The sequence below is a fragment of the Manis javanica genome, chromosome 7, assembly GCF_040802235.1.
Source record: "Manis javanica isolate MJ-LG chromosome 7, MJ_LKY, whole genome shotgun sequence".
Taxonomy (NCBI): Eukaryota; Metazoa; Chordata; class Mammalia; order Pholidota; family Manidae; genus Manis; species Manis javanica.
In genome coordinates this window covers 42,355,680-42,377,457 of record NC_133162.1, presented here as the reverse complement: position 1 = coordinate 42,377,457, position 21,778 = coordinate 42,355,680, and the positions used below count along the sequence as shown (strand labels likewise).

Genomic DNA, 21,778 nt, shown 5'->3' with positions numbered 1-21,778 from the left:
TATAAAGAATTTACTAGATGTGGTAATGGAAAACATTAGGGAATGGAGAAATGGGAAAATTTTAGTACTGGCTTTTCTCAATAAGAAGTTTGTCACAGACAATAGTTGATTCCATTAAAAACACTTGGTTATTTATTCTTTCAAAATGAAAATTCAGAATTACCTTTTCACGTATATAGTCAACATCTAAGCACATTTGAATAGCATCCTAGCACGTTAAATAGAGCTATATGGGCAAAACGGTTCAGAAAAACACTACTGAAGCCAAGTAGTAATTCGTTAAAGCAACCAAAAGTAATCATGCTCACCCTTTGCACTAAACCACAGGCAGATAATTCAGTAAGAAATTCTTTAGCATCACCTGATTAACCAAACCAACTTAGTATTGATCATTTGACAACCTATGATAATGAGAAGAAACAAATTTGAAGTATTTACCTTGAGAGCACAAAAGATGCAGGAATCTCCCATGCACTTGTGAGTTGTAAGCTGCCTAAAGCTACGCCGGAAGATATCCAAGTGCCATAAAACCTGGTAAAGAATAAAAAATACTTTATTACTTTATAAAAAGTCACCATTTAATTTTAAATTCAAGAGTTCAAACAAACATAGATGGTTGCCGAAGATTATTTTCTTTCCAAGAGAAAAGCTCCTTCTAGTATAGAAGGATAAAACAAATGTCAAAAAGGAGAGGAATCTAACAAGAAAGACACATAACCAAATTGTGGAAAATACATTAATTTGAACATGAAGGAAGGTTACACAGAGAAAATATGGTACATCAAATGTGATCCTGAAGAGGAAATTTATGGGTTAAAGGCTATAGAGTAAGGATTTATGTTAATGGTCCACAAGAAAAGCAAGAATACTATAAAACTTATTTAGAAGCTTGAATTGTAGTGTGAAACTTTGTCTTTGTTAGATTTCTCTATTTTTGGACCTTTCTGAGAGAGGTGTGGCCTCCTTAAGTCAACAGAATTTTTAAAAAATAATGGTGATATCAGTAGTCATAAGTCACATTCATAGTCTGTAACCTAGATATGATGTGATGAGAATGACACTTTACTTATGGTCTTCCTCTCAAAAACCCATAACCCCAGTCTAATCATGAGAAAAACTTCAGACAAATTCCAATAGTGGGACATCCTACAAAATACTTGACTAATAAAATTGTCAAGATATTCAAATACAAGGAAATTTTGAGAAACTGTCACAGCCAAGAGTTGCCTAAGGAGACATGACAAGTAAATGTAAATATGGTATCCTGGACGGGATCCTGGCGCAGAAAAATACAGTAAGCGAAAACAAAGGATATCTGAATAAACCATGGACTTTAGTTAAAAAAGAAATATATCAATGATACTTGAATTTAAAAAATGGTTTAACATATAGCACAATGTCTTAGGAAGTTATGCTTGCCTGGAAAACATTTAAATGGTATCATATATGAAAAAGAACTACAAATCTGGAACCCCAGATCACAGTATACCTCTGCAATTTCTTCTTATATACATGTCTCAAGGTACGTATTCCAAAAGTTCTTGGAAACACACTATGCTCACAAAGAAGTAACACCTTTTTTAATGAATATAATGGTCCAATACATTGGTGGCAAACACAGCTTTCATATAAAAAGTTAAATATTCGCTCACAGAATTAATTATTTTCGATTTGTGTCATAATTATGATAGGTACTCCACAACCATCAATGACTCAGTCTGTAAGTATAGATAGAGGAAATACATATGAGCATGTGTATATGCATGTTGAGTATATGTGCCATATGGCGCCAGAAAATAGAACAGAAAGTGATTTATATTATTGTTTCAAATGACAATATAGATAGAACATAAAAAAGAATTATAAAAATAGGACTATAGCCAGAAAGGAGGTAAACACAACACAAACCTATATCAACACTCTATTTTGCCTACTTCTAAATTACAAAAGTATAGTTCATGCAAAGTCACTCAAAGACCTAGCATGCATCTTCTGGGAATAAAAAAACAAAACCCTAACCAAACCCACCCAACTGCTGAAATTTGTGGAGTAATTAGGGAAGGTACTTAAGCTCTTTCTGTAGGCTTGGCAGCATAGGATTTTTTTTAAAGGGAGAATTAAACTTTCATAATATCAACAAGTTTGACAAGATTCTTATACTATGAAGGAAGAAAATGAAACACTATTGTGACTAGTACAAGGTCACAAGGCTAGTCTACAGAAGTGCTAAAACTAAATCCAGGTCTCCTAATTTCTAACTCCAGTGCTTTTTATACCAAATACATTGTTTTGTCTCTTCTTCTCTCATAGCAACTTATTTTCTCATTATATATGAGATGTAAAACTAATATTTTACCTAAGCATAATTATCTTGGGTGGGAAATTTCACTTACTTTAACTCCAAAAGCAGAAAAGAGGAGAAAGTAATTAGTTGAAAGTAATCCCAAAAGGAATAAACCGAATGGTCTATGGCCCTAATGAAGCTGAGCAGATACACAGGAAGTTTTGAGATTCTTAGATTGCTAGGTGGGAAGCAACACCAAAAGGGAAAATCTACAATAGATAATCACCTTAGTGGAATTTACTTTCCACTAGCTCTGTTCAAACACATCTGACCATACACCAATGATGAGCCACTATAGGAGACTTCAGAGGAAGGAGATGAAGAAATGGACAAGACTGGACTCCATTCAGTGTGTGTGTGTGTGCTAAGAGCCTGAATAATAAGAGACAAGAATAATATACCTGAAAGTCTTTGACTTGTGGAAAGAATTATGTTTTCTATACTAGAGGAAAACAAGTAGGGTGGTAAGACACCTTGGTCTCAAAAGGAAAAAAGAGGAATCAGTAGACACCATACAGGAAAAAAAAAAATCACTGAACAAGCAGTAAGATCATCTAGTCCATATACCTCTCTTTAGGCAGATAAGTAGTATTAGTTACAGTTATTATTTCTATTATCATTATTAATCCCCTTTCTTTACACATTAGGTAATTGAGACTCAAAGAGATAAAGTGTCTTGCCTAAAATCACACAAATAAACTGAAGTAATTATCTCAGGCTACTGCCTCAGAGAGGTCAAGTATTATATTTAAAAGTATTATATTTAAAAGAGTTATCAGAAATACAGCATCAGCAACTAAGGTCAAAGTTCACCAAAAAGAAGTAAATTACCCTTACCTGCAGGGCACTGTTGAGGAAGCAGCTGTTTTGCCCCGGCTCATTGCTGAGGCCTTTGCTGGGGGCTATGGAGGTGGAGCTTCGAGGAGCAAACATCCCTTGTACACTACCACGGCCCCCTGAAAAGTAATTTCTTTTCCAAGACATTATTATTCACATTTAGCCTGAAAATGTAGAGAAGGTTTTTTATCTTTTTGAGAGGGAGTTTCTGTCTACTAAAGTTCGTAATAGAAAGAGAATCCAGAACTTAATGAACTTATGTTGAAAAATTTTGAGTTTACAACTTTCCAAATATCATATATGTAGCTCAAGGAACACAGATATCCTCTCAGATCCACATGACAGAACTGTCTTCCACTTACTCCTAGCAATGCCCAGAATTTAACACGGCACAGGAATAACAGAGAAATCCTTAATTATCGCTTCATTCTATTTTTCTTGAACTGCCTCCATAAAATCGTGGTGAAGTGGCTGTAATCCTCAACTCCGTGGAATCCAGATCAGGGTAGGATGTGTTCCTTAGGCTTGTTTGTAATGCTTCTTGTGGACTGAAGTTTTTTCCAACTGGAAGGAGAGGCAGACAGATAAGCAAGAAGCAGCAATGCAACCCTCCTCACCTTTTATTGCCTTGTCCCATCATCCTCTGAAGTAAACTCTCAAGTACCAAGCAACTGACACAGATTCCACAAAGCTAAGAAACTTGTTTGAATTATATGGGGTTTTGCAGCTGTTCATGCTGCTGTTTTTTTAATATGCCCCAAACATCTTCTATCATTCCATCCAGAACTTCAGAAAGTCTCTTCTTTTCCTCTGTGACTAGAATAGCCAGCTGAGCCAGAGAGCTTTAACAGGAAAAAAAAAATCAAAAGCTTGTGTCACTTAATGACTCTACTGGCTTTTTGTGCTGTTCTGCCAAGATTAACATTGCCTCACCTCTCACTATAAACTTGAAACCTTGGCAAACAATTCCAGAAAAACAAACAAACAAACAAAAACCTCCAACAACAAAAAAGAGAAACAGTCAAACCAAAGAGGGAAAAAAAGGTGTGAAGCAGCTTTACTTTCATGGAAAACTTCTCTGAAATTTTCTAGAGTTGATCTGGAAAAAATCAAAACTTTCCAAAATCTGGCTAACAAAAAATTTATCAAGTAAGTACATTATCAACTAGGAATTGGAATGGTTTCTTTTCAATGTTGTGAGTAAAGAAATTTTAAAAGGTGTTTTACATGTTCATAGCTACAAAAGCCTACTTAAAGGTGGGAGGGCCAACTTATCTGTCTGAATTCTGCTCTGAGTAAAGATGTCCCATCCTAAAGAAACAGTCATGGTGAGTCAAGGTAGTATGTCCTTAAACATCCAGTCCAAGAGAACTAAATCTTCTCCTCCAGTTTGTTTGTTTATATGTTTTATTTTTGCCAAAAGATCAGAAAGATAATTTGGGTTACAAATCACTTAATTCTCAGATTATATCTGATTGGATCACTATCAGAGGCCATCCATTGACCAACAGTTTTCAATGAATTAAAGTGCCAGTGAGGCAACAGAGAAAAATACCAAAGCAAGCACCTTCCTTGGAAGGAAATGCTCTAATCTCCAGCTTTAAGTTTTCCTATAAGGCTGCCATGTCCACATAAGGAAAAAATTAAGAATGTGAATCATTAAATTTGGTTTCTAACAGTTCCACAAACTTCTCCCTCCTTTCCTACCATTACATGAACCACTAAAAAAGCAAAACTGATTTACTATCTTAATCATTCTCTAGGAGATCACCTAGCATTAGCCACAGTGTATCCAGTGAAAAAAACAAGGCACAGGAACATTAAAGGTTGCACAAGACTGTTCTCTCCCTTCTCTACATTCCCTGACTATTTATAATCTATGTGTCACAATTATTTGTATTCTTGTATTTTATTTACACTAGTGTCATATTATCCTCTAGTTGTTTTTATTACCTATGTATTTTATATGGTGTCAGTAATATATCCTGAATATGACTGTGTAAAATGAAGCACCAACTAGTGTCAAACATATGTTAAACATTATACTTACATTTTTTATTGACTCTTCACCACAGCCCTATCATGTAGATTAATAGTCCATTATACAGAAGAGTAGAGTAAGGCTTAAAAATATTAACTTGTTCAAATCAAAGCTGGTATGTGGCAGAGCTAGAATTGTTTGACTATTATACCATGATTTAATTATGTATTTTATTATACTATTCCAAAGGCTCCTACACAGTGCTAGTCATAAGGAAGTACTCAATAGATACTGCCTGGTCATTAGCATGACCCCAGGTAGGATCCCATGTCTCCCACATAAACTATAAGACCCTCAACTCTGTACACACCCTCATACACACCCTGCTCTGGGCCGCTAAGCAACTTCCAACAAGCCATGCAGCATTCCTTCAGTTCAATTGCTGCAAAGGAATGATAAGTACCAAGCCTCCACTTTGCTCACAGCCAGAAGGACTTGGCAAGCATGTACAGTTTCCAGTGTCCACATGAGGAGCTTACTGAAAGTCAGCCTGCCCTATGGTACACACCCCTGAGTTCAAGGAGCAAAGGGAAAAAAGGCAGTAGCAGAAAAAGATTCTCAGGCTCTGAATGGCATCATTATGTAGGGTAAAGCAATAAGTTCTTACACTTGCTCTAGGTGTGTCAGAAACTAGAGGTGAGAGCCAAAAAGAACAAAGCCAAGAAAGGCAGTAACAAATGGCCCAACAAAATACTGATGACAAAACATTTCACTAAGTTGAAGGTCTAGAATCAAACAATGTAACTCTCCAATGCCATCTACTAAAGATATTACGAGAAAGTAAATTAAGAGTTCTATTTACATGGCTCTAACAACCTATTTTAAAAAAGAAAAAGAACTTCTTAGGCAATACTGACGTATTTAGAAGTAAAAAAGCATAATGTCTGCAACTTACTCTGATATGGTTCAGAAGAAAAAAATTACTTATATGTGGGGTATGTGTGTATGCATATGTGTACATAAGGAGAAAAGGAAAGAGAAAATGGTAAAGCAAATACAGCAAAGCATTACCAATAGGTAAATCTGGCTGAAGGAAATATGAGAATTCTTTGTACTATTTCTTGTACCTTCTCTTTAACTTTAAAATTTTTTTAATTAAAAAGGAATAGACATCTGCATTTTTAATTATGTAAAAATTATCTTGCACTATAAGCAGTATTAGTGAGTCAAAGCAAAATCATGACTAAAATCAAAAAAAAGAAAAAGAAAAACAAATATAAAAAAGCATATTTGATTTACACTATAGTGTCATATTATTCTCTACTTGTTTTTATTTCCTATTTATTTTATATGGTGTCAGATATGAAGATAAAATATATAGATATGAAGATAACATAAAATGGAACAGAGCACTAATAGTATTTCTATGAAAAGGAGAGTTCAAATACAGTATAATGTCAAGCTGTTGTAAGGAGCAAGTGATATACATCATTGTGATATTATACAAAGAGGACTAGGACTAGACTTGAATTAGAGGACATGTGTTCAATTCCATGTTTTTACTACTTTGTATAATCCCAAACTACTTAGGTTCTTGAACTTTGTCTTCTGACTCTATAAAACTATAGCACAATACCTATTTTCACACAGTGGCTGAGGTTTAACGCAATAAGCATGATAAAGTACTAGCCAGTTTTCAAAACAAGGAATGAATAACGAGTTTACCAAATGGGCGAACTGCAGTGACTAAAAGTAAAAAAGTAAATTTTGGTTTGGGGACCTCAGGATACTAGAAAGTTTTAGGACACCAGGAATAACTCTTCCCGTTGTATAAAAAGAACAATAGCACAGCACCCATTAGCTACGTGCTTAGAAAAATATTTTAATTTTACAATTATTTTAAAAACACAAACTTTTAACTCTGCATTTGTAAAAAAGGCAAACAGCTAAGGCTGTTACAAGGAATAGAGTAACATTTTAGAGGGTCTACAAAGAATGACCATGTTTAACTGATCAATGATTCAAATGAAAAAAACCATGAAGAGTATCTCAGTTTCTAGTGATGGAACAGTAGCACCATTACTAGTGATTAAAGCTAAAAGTAACCCAAACATTAGAGAGTCAAACTGCACTACGCAGAGATACCAACTTAAGAAGGAAGTTCCTCATATTTGTAGTTTGTTACTCTATGTAGCAGTTTACCTGTAATTTACTTAAGAAACTACATTTGCACTGATGAATCAATAAGCAATTACTCAATTACTTGGTACACTCCACATGTCAATAATTCCAAACCATATCCACAGTATCTTGTTGGTTATTGTGAGGATTCAAAGTAGTTAATTCATGCAAAGTGCTAATATCAATGACTGGCATCTAGTAATTGTTATATAAATGATGGTTATTGTTATTATTACCTTTCAAATATTCCCTCCTCATGAAATTTTTTTTCCTTTGAAGATAACAGCACACAGATATCCTATATTCTTCAAAAAAAAAAAGGCAACAAAGATCACCTTGAGGTTACGACCTCTTATGCCTAGTATTCTATATATTTTTTTTACCTTTCACTATGAAATGCCTCTACAGTTATTTATTTACAACTACTGCCTCTCCTTGTTCACCATTAATCTCTTTAGAACATAGTACTGCTTCTTCACTTAACCTCAATCTTACTTTATGGAACATCACTCTCTAAAGAAATCTCCTAATTTCAAAACCTACCAACTTTTTCCATAGGCCTTATTTTTCTTAACTTTTCTGCAGTACCCAACAACAGCTGTCTTGATGCTACACAATCCTGGATTTGTTGGGTGAATTAATAAGAAAATGGAGAATAAATAAGATGAAAGAATAACAACAAACACTAGTTTTTCTACTGCTCTGGCAGTTCATTTTCTCTCTCCTTTGCTGCTTTCTTAAATATGGTTATTCCCCAAAGTTTAAACTAGACCTTCTTGCTCCTCTCTATGGTACTTCCCATGGTGCTCTCATCCCCTTCTCCACCAGAACTTCAACTATCACTTGTGGTCTGATAAATCACACAAATCTCATGGAAGCTAAAACCAAATTACCAACTTCTTGCACATAGCTTCACTTTCATACAAGTTGAACAAGCCCAAATCTGAAGTAACCTTCTTGCCCCTAAAAAATAGTTCCTCCTGATTCTGATTTTATTTTTTTTTACTAATGGCATCTCCAATTGCCCAGATCCAAAACCTCTATAGCCTTTGACTCCTTCCTACCCCTCTTCTCCTTTCCTATCCCTGTCACAAAGGCTTGTCATTTTTCCCTTCAAAATCTCTTATATTGATCCTTCTTTTTCACTTCCACTATCACCCTAGTTTATATCACAATTACCTCCCATATTCTATTATAATATATATGTCTGTCTGGCCTCTGGTCTCTTGTCATTTCAATTCATTTATATAATTAATTTTTTATTGAAGTATAGTTGATATACAATCTTATTGGTTTCAAGTATACAACACAGTGATTCAACAGTTACCCACATTATTAAATCCTCACCCCAACTGGTGAAGTTACTATCTATCAATACACAGAGATGTTATAGAATCACTAGATAATTAAATTTTAATTAATATTTCTCTTTAACATGCCTCATTACTTATTTGTGTGCAATTTACACAAAAAGAAAATTTGAATTGCTCCTTAGCAGTAGAGCAACCTCATTTACAAGCCAGATATGTTGTTGATATAACCACTCCCACTTTTTTCAGGTCTTATCAGCAAGGCAAAGATGTCCAATTTCACTCCTCTTTAACATCATAGTGGAGATCCTAGACTGTGTAATAAATAAGGCAAGAAAAAGATACCCTTAAAAATATAGATAGAATGGAAGAAATAAAACTGTCTTTATTCACACATGATGTTATGCACTTAAAAATCTCAAGGAATCTACAAAAAAAAAACAAAATAGAGAACCCAGATATAAACCCACACATATATGGCCAATTAATATATGATAAAGGAGCCATGGACATACAATGGGGAAATGACAGCCTCTTCAACAGCTGGTGTTGGCAAAACTGGACAACTACATGCAAGAGAATGAAACTGGATCATTGTCTAATCCCACACACAAAAGTAACGTTGAAATGGATCAAAGACCTGAATGTAGTTCATGAAACCACAAAATTCTTAGAAGAACACACAGGTAAAACTCTCTTGAATATAAACATGAGCAACTTTTTCATGAACATATCTCCCCGGGCAAGGGAAACAAAGCAAAAATGAACAAGTGGGACTATATCAAACTAAAGAACAACTGTACAGCAAAGACCACCATCAGTAGAACAAAAAAGGTATCCTATAGTATAGGAGCATATATTCATAAATGACATATCTGATAAAGGGTTAACATCCAAAATATATAAAGAACTCACGTGCCTCAACAAACAAAAAGCAAATAACCCTATTAAAAAATGGGCAAAGGATCTGAACAGACACTTCTCCAAAGAAGAAATTCAGATGGCCGACAAGCACATGAAAAGATGCTCCACATCGCTAATCATCAGAGAAATGCAAATTAAAGCCACAGTGAAATATCACCTCACACCAATTAGGATGGCCACCATCCAAAAGACAAACAAAAACAAATGCTGCCGAGGATGTGGAGAAAGGGGAACCCTCCTACACTGCTGGTGGGAATGTAAATTAGTTCAACCATTGTGGAAAGCAGTATGGAAGTTCCTTAAAAAACTAAAAATAGGGGGACTTGGTGAAGGGGGGACCCTAGTAAACATAATGTTCTTCATGTAATTGTAGATTAATGATAACTAACTAACTAAATAAATAAATAAACTAAAAATAGAAATACCATTTGACCCAGGGATTCCACTCCTAGGAATTCACCCTAAGAAAACAGGATCCCAGATTCAAAAAGACATATGCACCCCCTATGTTTATTGCAGCACTATTTACAACAGCCAAGAAATGGAAACAACCTAAATGTCCATCAGTAGATGAATGGATAAAGAAGATGTGGTACATATGCAGAGTGGAATATTATTCAGCCATAAGAAGAAAAGAGATCCTATCATTTGCAAAAACATGGATGGAACTAGAGGGTTTTATGCTCAGTGAAATAAGCCAGGCAGAGAAAGACAAGTACCAAATGATTTCACTCATCTGTGGAGTGTAACAACAAAGCAAAAACTGAAGGAACAAAACAGCAGCAGACTCACAGAATCCAAGAATGGACTAACAGTTACCAAAGGGAAAGGTACTGGGGAGGATGGGTGGGAAGGGAGGGATAAGGGGGGAAAGGGGGCATTATGATAAGCACACATAATGTGGGGGATGGGGCACGGGGAAGGCAGTACAACACAGAGAAGACAAGTAGTGACTCTATGGCATCTTACTATACTGATGAATAGTGACTGTAATGGGGTATATGGTGGGGACTTGATAATAAGAGTGAATGTAGTAACCACAATGTTGCTCATGTGAAATCTGAGCATAACATCGTATATCAATGATACCATAATAAAAAGAAAAATGTTTGGTAGAATTAAAAAAAAAAACGCTACCTGATAATGGCAACTAAGTGGTATAAGAAAATTTATTCAAATTTAAATTAAAACTGCTTCATAGCCTATTACCTAGTACTCCTATCTGGCTGATTTTGCCCCTATAGCATTAGCAACCAAAGGGCTCACAGCACACTGCAGAGAATAGTCCTGGACTACAACAAACTCACAGACAGCAAGCTACTTGGCAGCTATTTATACCCAAACTCTTTGCAGGAAATTATCATCATCTTTATCCACATTTACTACTTCCAACCAAGTCCTAAAACTAGAGAGTAATCAGTCAAATGTGGAAGGAAGAGAGTGAGCTTGTTAAGAATCTTATTACTATGTTGCTCTTAACTCTGAAAAAGATATACAATCTATATTTTACTATCGTTGAATAAACTCTTAAGGAACCCCAAAGAAACTTATTCATTAATTTTTTTCCAGCTTTACTTAGGTATGTTTGTTTGACAACTAAATTGTCATATATTTAAAGTATACAACTTGATGATCTGATATACACATACATTGTGAAAGGATCCCTAAATCAAGTCAATTAACATATACTAGAAAGGCAATAGAAAAGATCAATTAAACTAAGAGATGGTTTTTTGAAAAGATAAACAAAATTGACAAATTTACTAGACTAAGAAAAAAAAGACTCACAAATAAAATCAGAAATGAAAGAAGAGACATTATAACTGACAGCACAGAAATACTAAGGATCATATGACTACTATGAACAGTTATATGCCAACAAATTGGATAACCTAGAAGAAATGGATAAACTCCTAGAAATACAACTTACCAAGACTGAATCATGAATAGAAAATCTGAACATACATTCTTATATTCATTTAATTTTTAATCTTCTTTATACTTAATCATCATTACTACCTAGCTCCTGGGATTTACTAAGTTAAAATAGCCTGCATTACTTTGTGGTCTCTAACATTAGGTAAGCTTCTGGAGAGAAAGAAGCATGTCACCTTGTTACCGAGTCCCTATTTCCTTGTGTTACTAAGTTACAGTACCAGTTTGTTCTCCATCGGAACACACTAGCTTCCTGCGGACAGGCTAAGAACATTTCCATGTGTGAGATGATGGAAAACAGTAGGTCCGAAACTTTTTTGCAGACCCCTACATCCAAAGGCAGATTTATAAAGAACTAATGAAGATTAAGCTTCAGGACCCCATCTTCCCCCTCAAAGCCCAATATCTAACTTACTATCTTAAAAACAATTTTTCCTTAAAGAGGACCCCCTGAATTACATAAGCTTCAGGCTCCACAGAATCTGAATCGTATTAGAGAAACTGGGCTTTTATAGTATATGCTACTTGAGAAAATACATCATTCAAAAAGCTACTTTAAACTCAATAATACTAATAAATTTGTATTTTATTAATCAAAGCAGAATTTCATATGTTATTTATTGTATGAATTTTGTTAGCACCAAACAGATCTACATTATACTGTTTGGTGCACATTTGGATTTTGCATTTTGGGACCCATTGTACCAGAATCAACAGTTGGCAGGGTAGAAGTAACAGGGCTAAATTTAAAAGATCACAGCTCAAAACAGCATTTAGCAGTATAGCTCCAAAAACTTACGCCCTTTTAAAAAGCATTTTATTTTTTCTGTATTAACAAAATACAGAGAACCATTACTTCACAATAAGTACACACAGGACAGCATAAAGTGCTGCTGCTGCCATTTTCCTCAGGCCAAAGTAATAAACCAGGCTACAGCTGCAGCCACCCTAATTATCCCCTACTGTATTCCTCACTAATAAATTTCATTTTAGCCTCTGTTTCTGAAAAAACCCAAAGTAGTCATTCAAATGTTTGCTGAAATGAAACTAGCTTATGCAGAGAGAGAGAGTAGGCCTGAAATGGCACTGAGTCAGGAAGAGCCTGTCACCCTAAGAGACAGGGGAACAAATAAAGTTCAGAGATCTACAAGTTATTAGCATTGGAAATTTCATGCAACATTCATGGAAACTTCTTTGGAAACTTATGCATGGAACATCAAGACTGAGACCAATGAAGACTAGAAAGGATTTGTTCCTGAAGAGCCTGGGTGGATCTCTGTGATGAAACTGGGTGAAAGGTACGGGAAATTCAGAAGGTAGTAAGTCTCTTAAGGGAATTCATTTCATTAATAATTAAATAAAGTTCAGTGAAGCCTCTAAGTAAACACAATTAATTCCATGTGTAGAGAACTCCATTTGTCCAAATGATAGTATCAAAGTATCTCCACCAAGATATTTACTAACTACAAAGGGAAAGATAGTGTAACTTTCCATGGAGAAACCCCCTGCAGAAACCACCTTAACCAAGTGATCAAGGTCAACATCAACAGCAATAATACATACTGACATCATGAATCCCATGGTAATAATTCACTGAGGACACAGCATTATTTGTGGCATTCTTATCTAAACCATATCATTTCAGTACAGTCATGAGAAAACATCAGAAAAACCCAAATTGAGAGACATTTGACAAAATAACTGATCAATACTTTCCAAAAATGTCAAAGTTGTAAAAGAAAGACTGAAAAACTTTTAGAGAATGCAGGAAACTAATGAAGAAAACCATACAAAATGCAATCTGAAATCACAAATAGGATCCTGAAACAAACAAACAAAAACAACAAAGGTGGACAAACTGGTGAGGTTCAAAAGAGGTCTTTAGTTAGTAGTATTGTTAATGTCCTGGTTCTGATCACAGTACTATGGTTATTTAAGATAACATTAAAGGAAGCTGAGTGAGGGCTCTGTACTATTTTTACAACTTTTCTCTAAGTCCAAAATTGTTATAAAATAAAAAACTTAAATTATGCAAACTGAAGGAGGGAACCTTGGGCTCAAAGGGAACCTTGGGTTAATACCTACATGTATAAAGGTAAGTGGACTAAAACAGATTCATGACATTGACATAGTTTGCGATCCTGGTAAACTAGAGTGCAATGAAGGCATGATGGGAAATCTCTGGGCTTACTGTGTTTAACATCACAGAATAGCAGTTAATGGGTTAAGCTTTATTAGTTCAAGAACCTGTTTATCAGATGATTTACCCAGAATGACTATTAGAAAAGTTTTTCAATCTATAAAATCAAGGGTAAGTAAATGTTAAAAAATAGGGGTTTTATTAGGGTGATGGAATTAGGGATTTTTTCCCTCTTTTCTCTATTTTCCAAATAATCTATAATTCATAGATAAATTACCTATAATTTATAATTTCCTTACTCAAAGTAAAACTAAAATTGAGATTTAAACTCATTTTCCCTAAAAATAGAGTGAAAGAACTTTGGACTAGAGGTAACCAATCACTGAAACACCTAATGTCCTAGCAATATGAAAGCTGTTTAATAATTGTTAACTATTTTTTATTTGGAGACAGAAGGCCAGATTTGAATTTCTATTTCCTTTCATTCTATTTTCATTGCTGCTGCTTCTCACCACCTCTGCCTGGACAGATCACTGCACCACATCACTGACTTATTGCCAAGCCTCCAATCCTACATGTGACTACTGAGAGGACTGCTTAAATACCATGTTATCCCCCTTTTCAAAAATCTTTAATGGCTCCCAGAGGGGGCCATTCTTTTGACCAGAGAAAAATGGAATTTCTCTAATTCAAAAGAGGCCTCAGAGGAGTAGTGGAATAAATGGATGGATTTTTCACAATTTCTCTCCCATAATTGTTTCTTATCCACTGATTCTACTAACAAGGCAAAAACATGAACAAATAAACCAAAGCCCTCAATTGGACCTACTTTGGCAGATTTTTTTCCTTACTGACTTACATTCATGATTATGATTTTTATGTTGCATAGTTTTTATATTCACATATTCTGCCAGTAAAATTAATTAGTAATTTATAAGACTGAATTAAGGCCGCTGAAGAAAGTTTGAGAATCATTAGACCTTGCTATTATTTCCAGTTACATCTTCTACCCACTCATTCATTGATCAGACATTTCACTTGAGCACCTACTATGTGCCCCTCACTTGTCCTCCACCTCAGGTAAACTGGACTCTTTTCTGTATAATGAATATTCTCTGTACTCTACTTCCTCATTGCCTTGGCTCTAACACTGCTTCACCTGGAGTGCCTTTCCTCTCCATTTCTTGTTAAAATCATAACTAGCCTACAAGGAACAGTTGCATCAAAAGCCTTCCCAGATCCCCTTTTTCTCTCACCTTTTCATTCTCCTTTCTTACTCCATTCTACTCTTCTTTCACTGCATGTGGGGCTTAGATTTCAGCATTCCCATCTGCCCTTATATCAATAGTTATTTGTGCACATGGATTACATTCTGTGTTCCTTAAGGGCATGTTTTCATTCCATACAGAGGTTAAATATAATATGCATTGAATCACTGAAAGTTTAGTAGAAAGATAAAACTTTTTGTTTGAAGGGATAAGTACCTAGAATAACCAATTCCACCAACCTGATAAATTCTGACTCTCCTTAAAGAAAAGAGCCCCCAAAATGTCCATAACTAGCATGAGATACTCAGATTTTTTCTAATGGAGACTGTATTGATTTAATCAACATTTGCTTCTAATTCGTTTGAAAATAGAGATAAACATCTACAATCTTAACAAAGTCTAAGCTATTTGTTGATTTATGGGCTGCTTATCACAAACTCCCAAATGAATATAGTTACTCAACTCAAACAATTTCCTGAGGGCTGGACTTTGGCAGTTTCAAATTATTACATCACATAAAACAAGAAGAACTGTAAGCTGATAAAGGACTGAAAGCCTTATTTTTCCTTTTGTAAAAACACAGAGCACTGTCATTTACAACAAATTTCTCCAAAACCAGTAGGGGAGAAAAAGACAAGACGTGTTTTTACTTTGTTGTAACTACAAACTTTAAGTACTAAGAAATTACAGTTGCAGCCTACTTAGCCCCTCTTAAAATAATAAGATCCAAAGCTGTATAGATAATTTATTGACTTCTGAGGGAGGCAGCATAATAGTAGAAAGAACATAGTGGTTAAAATCCAAGGGGTACCATTCCCAGAGAACACAACACAATGTGAATTATACAACTTAGGGACCCTGAGTCAGTAAAGCGTGGTCTGAACTCCACCACCTAACAACTACCAACTGTATCATCTTAACCAAGTTATTCAATCACATATTAGAGTCTCAGGTACCTCACCAGTAAAATGGGATTAATAAACAACATCTATCTCATAGGACTTTTATGAGGATTAAATGAAATAATGTGTGTGTGAATGTATGTGCATATATATATACATATGATTGGTTCGGTACCTTTCTTTAGTGAGATGTGTTTTGATGATGATGATGAATCTATATTCCAATCCTGCTCCACTTTCAGATCATTTACTACCTGTAACAAATGTGATTTATTGAGAGTATTCAACAAAATTATATATGCAAAACACTTAGAGCAAGGTATAAAACAGGACCAAAATAGTAGCTATGATGATGATTCCTGACCATTCCCTATACCCATCCCCATTCATTCTTCCTTTCTTTCCTATACACACAAACACATGCACATACACTTACTATAAAAATTCCATGAGAATAAACTAAAATTGATAGCACAACCCAAAGCCATATCAAAATGAGGAAAAATGTATTCTAAAATTAATGCATCCTCAATATAATTCACCTAGACTATTGTTAATATCTTCCCCTTCTAATCCTATCTATAAAATATTGCCAAAAACAAATTTTAATAAATCACTATTTAGCTCAGAAAACTTCACTGACAAAATAGTCAAACATTCTTTGCCTTAAATGGTCTTCCATGATCTTAACACATGCCCAATTTAAACTCCTCTACCACTGCTCCCCTTAAAACACACAAAAATATTTGTTCTGTGTATATGCTCAGCATTTTGCTCAATTGCTTAAGGAATATTATCTTCTTCCCACCAACATCTTCTAAGTCCTACTTAATATCAATAATCTTTTCCACTCAACAAATCTATTTGAAGAAGTCATTCTGCAGGCAACTTATAGTAATAAAGACTAATGATATTCATACCCTATCAGGAAGGAGTAGTCATTTATATTAATTCATTTTCCAAAAATTGTCTAAATACCACTCCCCATCAATTGGGACTCAATCCTTCCCTCCCAGGAACATCATTAATCATTATTAACAAGTACATTAGTACTTTATTAGAAAACTTTGTATTGAGTTACATTGCCTTACACTCAACAGATGCTCAATACTTGTTAGACATAAGATTAAACGAAGAACTAAGTTGTGTGAAACACATTTTTCAGTTTAGAGATAACTCAGTTATAAGCATGAAAGTCATTATGTCTCTTTCCTGAATCTACCGCCTACATTATATCATACCTAAATCATACCTTCTGTTTCCAAAATTTCTAAGGAAAAAAGATACTCAATTTTATGGCTAGTAGGACACTAATAGCACCAAACTAGTAACAGCAGGGGTTAAAGGAAAGAGAATCAATAGCAATTACACTAGGCCCCAGAGTAGCAAAATGATAACTATGAACTCCATAAAGTTGCCTTATATTATCCTCTGGTTCAATAATAAAGCTAGAGACTTTTTTTCTAATTTTTTAATTCACTAACATTTTTTAATTTAAATGCTTGATTGCAACTATGAATCATAACACACCACTACCCAGGTCATTTCAGCACAAACATTAATGAAAGCATGATGGCTTTATCAACAAGAGGAAAATAGGAAGGGAAGCCACTGACTCCACTGTTTTGACTCATTTCTGCTGGGAGAACACTGGTACTGAATGACACAAGCAACTCCAGTGTGAGAGCCTAAACACATGATTGGGAAGGTCACAGAAGATACCCAGGAAAGAAGGACATCTACAAAGAACCCCTTTTCTGTGAATGCAGGAGATAGAGGGATGGGCAGTGAGTCACTCAAATCTACTCTAAAAGCCTTCACAACACTCAAACAAAAACATGCTACCAGACTCCAGGTGTTGAGCCAGTTCAAATCCTAGCTCAACAACTTACAACAGAGAACTTCTACACGTGACTTGGCTGTAAAATTTGCCAAAAGCAAATCCTAATCAATATTTAGACGTGGGATGTCTTAATTCTCACAATCTACCAAGTAGGGATTATTTTCCTCATTTAAGTAGAGATTTATTTCCTCCTTATTTTTCTAAAAGAAAAACTCTTGTCCTTTCTACCTATGCATGACCGCTACCCAGAAGGATACTACTACCTACCTGGCAGGGTAGTACTGGGAATTAGAAGTAAATGTAAAGCATTTAGCATAGGAACTACCACCTGCCACATAGCAGAAACTCAGGAAATCATTATTATACAAGTGCAACAACTATCACTTGAATAAGAGACTCAATTGAACAGCTATAAAATCCCACAAACAAGTTTTGCCTCACATTGTCTACCATAAAATGACTTAATTAGCAGTACTTCTGGAGAACTAAAGGTTAACAATTTATAACTGCTTGAAATACTAGAGTATCATTCAATAAGTGTCAAAACACACACACACACACACAGTTTCTTAGTTGAGGATCAAAACATACAATCCAAGCAAACAGAAACCCGGTTATCAAAGTGATATTTTACTCAATATGAACACCAAATATTAAACATTTTACTTTCAAAAGCATTACAGATATCATACGTCAAGGGTGCAGGTACTAATGAACAAATCTTAACTTCCAAAAAATAATTCCCAGAACCATCTGTTATCCTGAAATACTCAGCAAACCACTTCCCAGAATTAACAACACATTGCCAAATCTTAGTGAATTTTGTCAAAAACATTCTACTGAGAGTAAAAAGAATCACTCTGATCCTAGAAGTAAATGCTGCTTTTCAGCTCATTCACAAGATACTTTCATTACAGCTTTCATCAGCATGTTAATACTGAAAATAAGCATAAAGAAATCCCAAATAAGCTGCTATTTGAAGGAAATTTAAAACACTAAATCCATAACCCTTGACTTTAACACTCAAGAAAACCCATGAGAATGTTTTTTTAAATGAATAATAAAAATCAAACTTCTAAACCCTGAATAATTGAAACAGAAACAATAGTTAGCATGAAAGAAGTCTCCTCCTAAAAGTTAAGAGGATCCTAAAACCTAGTTTCAAAGTTTAAACTCTTCTGTTAAAAGCAACACTTCCCTACATCCCTCCTCCTTTCACCCAGGCTTACCACAAACACCGTACTTACTGGACAGCACAGTCAATCTCCAGCAAAAGGCTCAGGCAATTTCAGGAGTTGTGGGGCAAATGATACAGGAATGGGGAGGGACAAGGGAAGAGCTAGAGCTGTGGGGAGGGAAGGGTAGGAGGGAGGAGACAACTGCAACTAGCAACAATGAGAAACTGAATCTAAAACCACAAGCTTCCAGCAGAACAGGATAACAGGGAAAGGGCAATTCTTTTTACCACCTACCAGGAACTCAACACTGACAATTCATGATAAAGCTAAAGAGACAAACCTTCAATTAAAGTCAAACAAAGCAAATTTTAAAAACTAATCAAAAGTAAATTGAAAGTACACATCACAAACTCATAAAGGCTTAAGAAAAACAATTAGAAGGCTGTTTCCTCCTGAGGCATTCTTGATGACAAAGGTCAGCAGTGTAACAATAAGGTTTGTAGGGTGGCAGCTGCTTCCAGACGGCTAGCCTTAAAAACAGTCTTTCCCACTAGTCAAGTCAAAAAGAACACTGGAAGACATTTTCGTAGTGCTTTAGAGAATTACCAAAAAATCTCATTGTTTGAATTCTTAATTCAAAATCCCAAGGGTGTCTGGTCTTATCTAATTTCAACAGGCAAAACTCCTCCAACTGTCTTAAAACACACTCTTAAAGAAAACTATTGTGTAAACTGAGCTTTTAGATTCACGGTGCTAATGAGTCAATTTTTAAATGCTTCAATTTTTAAATGCTTGGCATTGCAACGGTTCCGCCCAAAAGGCAAGGACAGTGAAAGATCACCACCCCTCTCTCAGGGAAGAGGCCAACTTATATCACCAAAAACAGCTGTCAGAGTCCTGCCTACAAACATGTGAAGTCAGCCCAGAACTTACATTTGCAGGCAGGGCACACAAAGGCCCCAGAGGACCAACACACACCCTTCTACAGATCACTCCCAGTTATAAAACAGTTTTATTGAAAGGAGTTGTTTTATAAGTACACTGATGAAGAAACTCATCAGCAGAATCCTCACCAAATATGAAAGTCTGTTGTGTTTCTATCGGTTGTGAGAAAATATATGAATTGATTTTTTAAAAGATTTCATTAAGATTTCTTGGTAAAATTACATAGATGCAAGGTCCAAAATTAATTACGCTCTTATATTTTAACAATATACTAAACTACAATAATCCTTTAACAAGAGAAGTGTCCAAATTAAAAAAAAAAAAAAAGATACTATTGCTTTTCTTTTGCTAATCATAAGTATTCTAACCCAGGTCTCCTCCTGCTGGATCTGGGTGGGGATGTTGGTGCCATTTCAAAGTATGAAACACAGGATTTCTACTGATCAATGCTAAATGCAAAGAAAGAATGTACAATTATCAAGGTCAGGTTCTTCCATCAAGTCATTAAAAGATGATTATATATTCATTGTGGAACTAATCAAATAAAACTAGAGTAGTGGGGGCAGTTACAGAGCTTCAACCTTGGTTACAATGCAGCTAGATAACGTGACTTTTTAGATCTCAGCCAGGCAAGGGAGGTGATCCACAGGGAAATCTCACCCTAATAGATTGCAATCTCTTTTGAAGCCCCTCAGGAAATACTTCACATAAACTCTCCTACATACTTACATTCACCTTGTATAAGTTATTTTTGGACATTTCTTATTTACTTTACAAGTCTGCACAGAAGATTCTCTCTCAGAGAGAGAGAGAGAACCCTGCATCAACCACAGGGCCTCCCCATCCAAAATAAATTGCGTAACTACAGGTTTGTGCTAGGTGAGTACCCAATTGCCTGAGAGTTTTGTGGACATGATTGCTAGGTAAAGAGGAAGAGTAAATTATATGGTTTCAGATGTCATGTTCAAATGTCCAGGGATCCTAAAGTTGGATGACTAGTTGAGTACTTAGTAAAACTGCTTCAACAGAAATTGTCAGATTTTTCAAGTACTTTGCAGGGAATGATACACCAAAATAACCCACCTTAACTTCTGAAAAAATGTAAGTATTGATAACAGGGAGAGACTGCCTCTAAGACTTGAAAAAAACAGTCAAGAGAAGGGGTGGGGTGGTGGTAATGGAAGAACACAGCCTGAAAAATCCTGCTTGGTCATATCCCAAACCTTCCATTATTGGTCTCCACTAGCAAGCAGAGTAGCATACAGCAGAATGTTAATTTATGAAAGAACATCTTTCATCTTTTAAAGCAATAAAAGAGAAACAGAATTTCTCTAAGTAAAACCAAGGTAACTTCCTCCTGGAGTAATCCCAAAGCAAAACTATTTTAATTGGTTTTTATTTCTGAGATGCTAATATAATGCTGATGTTGGCAGTAAAGGCAAGAGCTGAATGGCTCAAGAGTAGGAGCCAAATTGGAAAATAAAAGCCTCTTGATTCTAGCATTCTGGAGGGCAATGAGGAAATATGGGGACTTTAAAATAAACTATGGAGGATTGATGTGGGGAGGAAGAGGGTAAACTGCTTTATATCAAGCAGAAGTCCATAGAACAGTAAGTAGCATTTAATCCGTGGGCTGTATACACAGGAAAAAAACAAAAGCTTAATTCGGAGATGTTAAACTGAAGTTTTGGAAAATGAAACTAAGATATGGATTTGATCTTAGTTAACAAGGAGTCCAAGGGAAAATGTTTTAGCTTTGACTCCAGATTGTAAGGAAGAATATACTGGAAAGCCAACAGAAAACAATAAAAGCTATACAGCTAATTTGTATGTCATTTTCATTCAGAAATTTATTCACAGCATTGGTAAACTGTTTGTATACCTTAAATATTGGTTGTTTTACTCAAGTACACATTTCTGAGAAGAGGTATATTGCAGAAAAGGAAACAGGAAAAAAAAAACAACACTGTGATGCTAAGGACATATTTTG

The 21,778-nt window shown here is 35.2% G+C and overlaps 1 protein-coding gene across 50 annotated transcripts in view; it reads right to left on the bottom strand.

The window, feature by feature from the left end:
• Positions 1-21,778, bottom strand: part of USP54 (ubiquitin specific peptidase 54) — a 141,281-nt gene that overhangs the window by 60,144 nt on the left and 59,359 nt on the right. For 20 of the 50 annotated variants that reach the window (XR_012133175.1, XR_012133176.1, XM_073240822.1 and 17 more), the window contains 4 exons: positions 15,998-16,076; positions 7,580-7,648; positions 3,182-4,023; positions 439-531 (listed from right to left, as the gene is read on the bottom strand). Coding sequence is in view for 48 of the 50 variants with exons in the window: in XM_073240822.1 (XP_073096923.1) it covers positions 439-531; positions 3,182-3,328 (240 nt within the window). In the remaining 2 variants the exon portion in view is untranslated. Of the gene's footprint in view, positions 1-438; positions 532-3,181; positions 4,024-7,579; positions 7,649-14,908; positions 15,088-15,997; positions 16,077-18,912; positions 21,771-21,778 lie in introns of those variants that run through there. The other 30 variants (XM_073240845.1, XM_073240852.1, XM_073240838.1 and 27 more) reach the window with 12 other exon arrangements.